The sequence below is a fragment of the Ctenopharyngodon idella genome, chromosome 6 (assembly GCF_019924925.1).
Source record: "Ctenopharyngodon idella isolate HZGC_01 chromosome 6, HZGC01, whole genome shotgun sequence".
In the NCBI taxonomy this organism is placed as follows: Eukaryota; Metazoa; Chordata; class Actinopteri; order Cypriniformes; family Xenocyprididae; genus Ctenopharyngodon; species Ctenopharyngodon idella.
In genome coordinates, this window is record NC_067225.1 from 1,843,025 (window position 1) to 1,851,368 (window position 8,344).

Below are 8,344 nucleotides of genomic sequence, written 5' to 3' on the forward strand. Positions count from 1 at the left end.
GAAGCTAGATTTGAAAGCATAAGATCTCACCCTTCCTTCAGAGCTCTCTCCAATTCCACGCCTCCTCCAAAACACATGAACGCGCGTAGCCAGAGCAGAGTCTGCAAAGCATCACGAGAGACGGCGTTAAATTAAATCAGCTCTCAAAGCACATACCATTACAATAATAATGAACGTAACCAACTTAAAGGCTGCTGACTTGTATCACCTGACTGCTGCAGATTCATTTCTACGGACCGAATGCAATGATTGGACGAACATTTTTTGGTCGTAAGACTTTGGCTGCATCTGAAATCGCATACTCTCTTAGGTACTTATTTTGAATAAGTAATTACTTCACGACCGCTAAAAAAGTTCTATATAGTATGAATGTGTGTAGTATGAATGTAATCTGGATGTACTACATTCGTCATGTTGTCATTATCATGTGACCTACCTGCATCAGTTGTGTTGCTTCACTGCCATTCACAATTCTCCCGAGACCTAATGGAATAGTAAAGTGTCCATTGTATGCACACTTCAGAATCTCGCCGGGTGAAGTAAGTCATCCGGGTACTTTTTGCCTACTGTTTTATGAGTAATGCAAATTTGGACATACTTCTTTTGTCACATACTGTTTTTTGCCTATTATATAGTATGATTTCGGATGCAGCCTTCCACATATATGTACATTTTTTAATATTTAGACCACTTCTATTATTGATTATCAGGATATAAAAAGAGTTTCAATCAGCATAACAAAAAGTGAAAAACACTGCCTACCCAGCCTTAAATACAACACATGTCATAACCTACCCTACGTGATACAGATATTTTCCCTCTTCTCCGCTTCAAACTCCTGTCCAGTTGGAGGCGGTAATGCACGAATAGCTGGTCTGCCCAACGCCAAACAAGCTCTGTACGAAGAAACGGAAGAAGATTTACATCGAGCTGTTCGGGTTGTAGTTATCAGATTCACTGCGAATTCTTCCTTTTATAAGCAGCAGCAATGGCTGAGGACAGAGTTGAACGATCAGATGGACGGATAGTAAAGATGGAGGTTGACTACAGTGTTACTGTAGATCAGCGTCTGCCTGAGTGTGAGAAAATGGCCAGAGTAAGTGTGAATGAGCGGCTGAGTCATGCTGCGTGCTAAAGCTAACGTTCATCAAATCATTTAAGCATTAAACTATATGATTGGTTTATTTAATATAAACCACTGTTGCGCATTTAATGTAAAACGATTGTTTTTCGTATGCAGACATAAACCTTCCAGAAAATTGCTGTCAAAGTAACTTGGGCATATGATTAGGTTTTTAGCCATAGATATTTCACTGATCATGCCTCATATTTCACCTTTTATAAACAATTACTGCTGTATGCAGAATAACATTAGCTTTAGCAAAAATCGCGACAGAGAAACCCTAACATACTCTTTTTTTTGTTTTTAAGGATGGCAGACTACAGGAGGCCATCGAGAGTCTGCTGTCACTAGAGAAGCAAACAAGAACGGTAAGTGTCTCACTGTGCTTCGTTTAATTGTAGGTTCAATATTCTTAGCTCTGAAATGCGCTGCTTTTTGTTTGCATTTGTGCTACTCCTGTCCAGGCTTCAGATATGGTGTCCACCTCCAGGATCTTGGTGGGTATAGTTCAGATATGCTATGAAGCCAAAGACTGGGATGCCTTGAACGAAAACATCATGCTACTGTCTAAGAGAAGAAGTCAGCTGAAGCAGGTAGGGTTACTGCCAGTGATTAAGGTCAAGATGCCAAATAAAAATGTATTTCGACCAACTGTACCAGCCTGTCAGTCTAAACGCGTCTTTTTGTGTTATATATATATATAATGTGTAGATGCTTTATCATTGATTTCCCAGAATAAAATATATGGTTACAACATTCTCATAATTTTCCATTGCAGGCTGTTGCAAAGATGGTACAGGAATGTTATACATATGTGGATGCTGTGAGTGACCTGTCAATCAAACTCCGACTCATCGACACGCTACGCACGGTCACCGCTGGAAAGGTCTCAGTTCCTTCTGTTATTATTGTGTATATCAGATTTATTTCTTATAAGCTGGATCACTCTACTCTGTTGTAATGCTAAGCTTTACTCTTTAGTCATGCTAAATATCAATGTTTTTGCAGATATATGTGGAGATTGAGCGTGCCAGGCTGACTAAAACATTGGCCTGTATCAAAGAGCAAAATGGAGAGGTGAAAGAGGCTGCATCCATTCTGCAGGAACTGCAGGTGAGTCTTAAGAGATTTGCACATCTGCCTCCTCATCATCATACTCTTAAAGACACAATTTTTTCATTAAAATATCCAAAAACCACTAGCACAGTGTTACATATTTTGTTCACTTGTCAAAAATATCGCTTTTTCGATACATATCGATACTGAAATATCTGAAATTCTTCCAATACTCATTTTCCGCATAATAGATACACGATACCAGCTACGCTTTCTTGCTCTCTCTCCTCTCCAACAGTGAGTTGACACACAAACCCACCTCCCCTCACTCACTCGTTTCATTTGCTCTGGATCAATATCGTTGGTGTTACAGGGTTTGAATTTCGGCGTGGGATTGCACGTATTGCAGATTTTGTGCACCCACCCAAAGTACTAAATTGAGTTCTTTTTTGTGCTTAAACAGTCAAATATACACAAAATAATGTCAAAATGCCAGTCTTGGCGAGTATTTACGTAAACACAGTCAGTTATATTTTAAGTGAGCGTAAAAAAGTGGAGAAAGAAAACACGTGCAACAGAATAATGGATCCATGCGTCAGGACTTAAAGTGACAGCAGCTTAAAATACCTGCTGCCAAATTATGAGATAATATTAAAAATATCTAAATGGCAGTTTTCCCCCATGGTATTGATGTCAAAATTGTGGCCAGCTGAAAATGCTGAGTGGCTAGTAACTTTGGAAAACCACTAGCCACAGTGGCTGATGAGCAAAAAAAGTTAATGTCAAGCCCTGCGCAGGGGTTAATCAAATGACCCAAGATGAATTTTGGACAAGGAGAAATAAAACAAGGATCAATTTCAGTGTAGCATTTCCTAACACTGCTTAACAAGTCTGGTGAACAAGTCTATGGCAGTGTAATTAAATGTGTTATACATAAATAGTAAGTCAGCCTTTTGGCAAATGCTGTGGGTACGTTCAAATGTACTTAGAGTATGATTGTTTTAAACATGTAAAACTGCGCTACGTTACCCCACCATTTAATTCGACAAATAAAGTGACATGTATGTGTAGTAATTTAGCATTAAACATTACGTTACTTCTGGCTAATTCATTCGAATGAAATAAAATCATGTGAATCAACGTAACAGTTATAAAACTTAATTTCATTACCTCGTCCATGAACATGATTTTTTATGAGTCCTGTTGGATTGACAACAACTCCCATTCTTCCACACTCCTTCACAGCATCATCAAGCTACGCCTTTGTTATTGTTTTGAATATGGAACCTCTGGTGGTGAAAATTACATGCTGTGCCTTTAAGGCCTCAAACTAACTGGAATATTCAGTGTTAGGATGGACACCTGCTGCTGTACAATTCAGCACATAGCAATGAAGGGGTTTTACTGACACCAGCAACAGGACTAGAAACTGGCATTGGACCTGTATTTGTATATGGCTTGTATATTAAAGTCACATCATGAAATTTATAATAAAGTATTTTCAAATTTATCATTACTTTTGCATACATTTTGCCAAACAAGAAACTAAAACAAAATATATAAATCAAAAGGGGAAAAAAGAGAAAAATAATTACAATAAAAAGAGAGAGGATACATCAAGGGTAGTAATATATCCAAGTAATCAATAGTAATCAATCCATTTTAGCCAACATTGATTGAACATTTTTGTTAATGTTATAGAAAAAAATTACTTCTAGAAATTCATGTATCGTTGGTTGCCACCGGCTGTAACCAGTTCTTTGTAATTGTTTTCTTACAAGCAACTAAGTTTATTTCTAAACAAATATTGGTAATCTGTTGCTGTATTATTTTTGGGCAATAAACTCAAATTAAGTACTTCAAAAGTTAATGGAATTTCAAAATTCAATGCTTTACAATTTTATAGGCATTCACCCAAAACACAATCATCTTTCGTAATGTACAAAACCATTTAACCTGAAGCATTCACACTTGTTTTGAATAGACATTTCTCATGCTCTCTGCAGGTGGAAACATATGGCTCAATGGAGAAGAAGGAGAAGGCGGAGTTCATTCTGGAGCAGATGAGGCTGTGCATTGCTGTCAAGGACTACATTCGCACACAGATCATTAGCAAAAAGATCAACACTAAGTTCTTCCAGGAGGAGGGCACTGAGGTTTTCATCCTCTTTCTGATGAAACTTCTATTCTTTTGTATTTCTCTGGTTCATTTTCAGTTTATAATCTTGATGGGAGGTGCGTTCAGTTTTACCATTTACATAACCGCTTACTTTTCTTGCTTGTCTAGGATTTGAAACTGAAATATTATAATCTGATGATTCAAGTTGATCTGCACGAGGGCTCCTACTTGTCCATATGCAAACATTACCGAGCTATATATGACACTCCTTGTATACTAGAAGACGCATCCAAATGGCAGCAGGTACCTTATCTTGTCTTGTGACTTCTTTTTTTAGATTTGCTGTTCACCTTAGTAATACAAAGAAACATTAGCTATGTTTCCATTGACCTATTTTTATCAATTCAATAAGAAGAAAAGCACACAAACTACAATGGAAACACATTTACTGCATAAATGCCTCAATGCGCAACATAACTTATGTGACTTTGCCTCAAACCATGGATGTAATTGGATAACTGGACTTACTAGTGGCACTTTCATTGCATAGCATCTCAAATGTTGGTTTGATCATTCTGAAAGTCATCAGAATGATTTGGTATAATGACCTCTCACATGATTGTATTCCCAAACATCTGGACGCAAGATAGCATGACAGCATTTTTATTGCGTTTCGTCTGCTGTAGAAAAAAGGAGCCACAGTGGCTTCCCTGATTGTAGCAATTTCCATTTTTATTCCAGATATTTTGCAACAATTTCACAGGAAAAGGGTTGAAATTGTTCTCATGAATACATGGGATGGAAACACTGCTATATTTGCAAATGTTTTATGCAATATTCAAAATTTATGCACAAGTTAAATTCACAACTTTGGATGGAAACATAGCTAATCACTTTATTTGCAATTTATTGCTTTTTAAAACTGAAAAGGTCTTGTGTATCTTTCAGGCTCTCAAGAGTGTGGTGCTCTATGTGATTTTGGCTCCTTATGACAATGAACAGTCTGATTTAGTTCATAGAATCAGCACTGATAAGAAACTGGAGGAAATACCCAAATACAGGTAAATAAGCCAAAACGTACTGGGAGTTTTCTGCAAGGGTTCAGAAATATGGCTTAGCAGTCAGCCAACCACAAGCATAATAGAATCTTCAGGTGGAGATGTTTATCTTTCTCATTCTTCCCTGGCAGGGATCTCCTGAAACAATTCACCACCATGGAGCTGATGCGCTGGTCATCTGTAGTGGAGGATTATGGAAAGGAACTGAGGGAGGGTTCCATGGGAACTCCTGACACTGATGTCTTCACCTACTCAGAAGAAGGAGAAAAGAGATGGAAGGATCTGAAGAACAGAGTGGTAGAACATGTGAGTGAGGCTTATTTTTGTTGATATGGGAGGCCAAGTTTTACTTTATTAAAAAATTGTTTATCTGTTCTTGTGACTCTTAAAAGAATCATTCACTCCAAAGAAAAATTTGTTGTTGTTCAAAACCCATGGATTTTAAGCTTCAATAAGGATGCAAAGTATCATAAAGGTGGACTGAAGTACTCAGCATAAATCTTCTGATGCCATGCCGTAGATCTGTGTGAGGATGCATTTTTAAAAGTTTGTAAAATAAACTATTTTATATTAATACAAATTTATAGTAATATTATTACTTTAAAGGGGCTATATGCTAGAGCTGTGTTAAGCTAAACTTAATGTCCAAATCAGCCGAATAAGTGAGTGTTGTAAAATGCAGTCTACTGTTGCTAAACTGTGGGACATGCTTGATATTAAAGTGTTATTAAAAGTGCATTAAACCGTAAAAGAGATAATGTTCCCTAGGCAGGTTTCTGTGTGTGCACTCCGAGACAGAGCAAAATGAGCATAAGCAAAGTATACTGTGGGCTTCGGATTCATGCCTAAATGGTCAAATAGCATACACACAAAAAAGTGTCAAAATGCCGTTTTGGCAAGTATCCTCGTAAACACAGTTGGTTACGTCTTAAGTGAATGTAAACAGCTGAGAAAGAAAACGTGTAACATTATTGGATCCATGCAGCTCTTAAAGTGACAGCAGTCTAATAAGTCTGCTGCAGTCATTAATGTTTATTAAACAACATAAGACAAAGATAAAATAACTCACTGCTCTTGAATGAATAACTTTTGTAGTTTTAATAAGGTTTAGTCTAGATTAAGCATACCAGACTAAAAGCATCTTCTTTTTTTGGCTTCTCATTATATATCTGGTGAAATGGGTGGTACACAATGCATTCCCAAATGTATGAAAAAGTGATCCAAACTTAGAGCAGATTTTGCTCCACACGAAATCCATCTCTGCATTTTTGGCAAACTGAGACGCTCTAATACATCAAAAGCACTGTTATCATGAGCTCTGTGCATGTAAATGAACACAGTGCTGCAGTTTAACTTGGTGCACTCGCACTGCATATATTGTTTGTTACATGTACTGATATGTATATAAATCGGTACACACGTTGTCATTCAGCCAAACAATTTTTACAATGACATTCATTAGCTTTGCTCAGGTTGGACATTTTGGAGATTTTGAATGTGGTGAACTTCTCTAGGGAATTCATTGTCATCAAATTTGGTTAACATTATGTCAAGACATGATAGGTTGTGAACTGAGTTTTAAACTCAAGTGGTTTTGCCCTGGCGACGTAATCAATTTATGGTTAAAAAAAAATGGGAAACTGGAACGATCTCATATCTTCTGCATGCATTGAACTGTATGTTTGTTCACCCTGTGTGTTACAAGAGTCATTTGTATGATTAATATATGGTGAACAAATGAGTGAACTAATCTAGTTTTGTTTTCTGTTTATTTTGAGCTATGATTTGTGTTGTGTCATTGTCATACAATTGCTAATTGATAATTTTTCTGTCATTACCAGAACATCAGAATAATGGCAAAGTATTACACAAGTATCACAATGGGGAGAATGGCAGCACTGCTCGACCTCTCTATTGATGTGAGTTCTGTCATGAAATAAAATATAACTTTTTTTTTTTTTTTTTTTTTTTAATGCTTCTTTCTGCTTGCTTTGGGGGATTTTTGTCAGTCACAGTGATGAGAATGGATTTAATGGTGTACTATATTATTAATTAATTAAGACTATAGATATTTTTTTAATGCTGTAATGTCCCTCCCTCACCCTGCTCTTTTTAATAACTCAGAATTTAAAGCATTTCAACATTTCAATAAATGTTGTAGTATTCAACTTGCATGTTTGTTTGTTCTTGTAGGAATCAGAGGAGTTCTTATCAAACCTGGTGGTCAACAAGACCATCTATGCGAAAGTGGACCGCCTCGCTGGTATCATTAATTTCCAGAGGCCTAAAGACCCTAACGATCTTCTGAATGATTGGTCTCAAAAACTGAACTCTCTCATGTCTCTGGTCAACAAAACCACTCATCTCATTGCCAAAGAAGAGATGATCCACAACCTCCAGTAGAGCCAGTCAGGCAGGCCTTGGTACACATTTTTTTCCTTTTTTTTTTTTTTTTTTTTTTTTTCTTTCACCGTTTGCTGTCATTGCTTCTGTTTAAATTGTTATTGACTACAAGATGACAGATAACAATGTTAGTTTCCGTCATAAGTTTTACACTGCACTAAAGATTACTGTGTTTTGTGTTTAACTCTGACTATAGTTAATGTCCAGAGAAAATCACTCAACTCCATGTGAAGCCTCCCAACCTCAGTGACACCCCATTCCCCTTTGTATTAAATAAATGCCTTGTATTCCTTTCAGGCATTTATAGAAAAAAAAAAGCATAATAAGATGCATTCAAATGTTGCTTCAGCATGTACAATAAACTTTTTTTTTTTTTTTTTGAGAAATATTTCTGGGTTTGTTCATTTACCATTCAGGGGATATACAGGCAACATAGTTTATTAATACTATTACTATTATTATTAAACCGACAAATAATAATTCCTGATTTACATAATATTCCTACTGAGCATGTTTTAATGTCCATCAGACACAAAGATTATATATTAAAGGATTATTTTCAAAACCAAATAAACTTAGTCATTC

General features: G+C 36.5%; 1 protein-coding gene across 2 annotated transcripts; it reads left to right on the forward strand.

Annotated features, from left to right (window-relative positions):
* The first annotated feature begins 837 nt into the window (after positions 1 to 837).
* psmd12 (proteasome 26S subunit, non-ATPase 12) lies at positions 838 to 8,136 on the forward strand. Of its 2 annotated transcripts, XM_051897542.1 has the most exons (12): positions 838 to 1,096; positions 1,432 to 1,491; positions 1,588 to 1,716; positions 1,902 to 2,009; positions 2,132 to 2,236; positions 4,186 to 4,335; positions 4,467 to 4,601; positions 5,247 to 5,359; positions 5,488 to 5,662; positions 7,198 to 7,275; positions 7,550 to 7,779; positions 7,956 to 8,136. In XM_051897542.1, exons 1-11 carry the CDS (start codon positions 989 to 991, stop codon positions 7,757 to 7,759), a joined length of 1,371 nt encoding a protein of 456 aa, XP_051753502.1. In that variant the 5' UTR covers positions 838 to 988; the 3' UTR covers positions 7,760 to 7,779; positions 7,956 to 8,136. The 2 variants fall into 2 exon arrangements, with proteins under 2 accessions (XP_051753502.1, XP_051753501.1); XM_051897541.1 differs by having other exon boundaries at positions 7,550 to 8,136.
* The last annotated feature ends 208 nt before the right edge of the window (positions 8,137 to 8,344 follow it).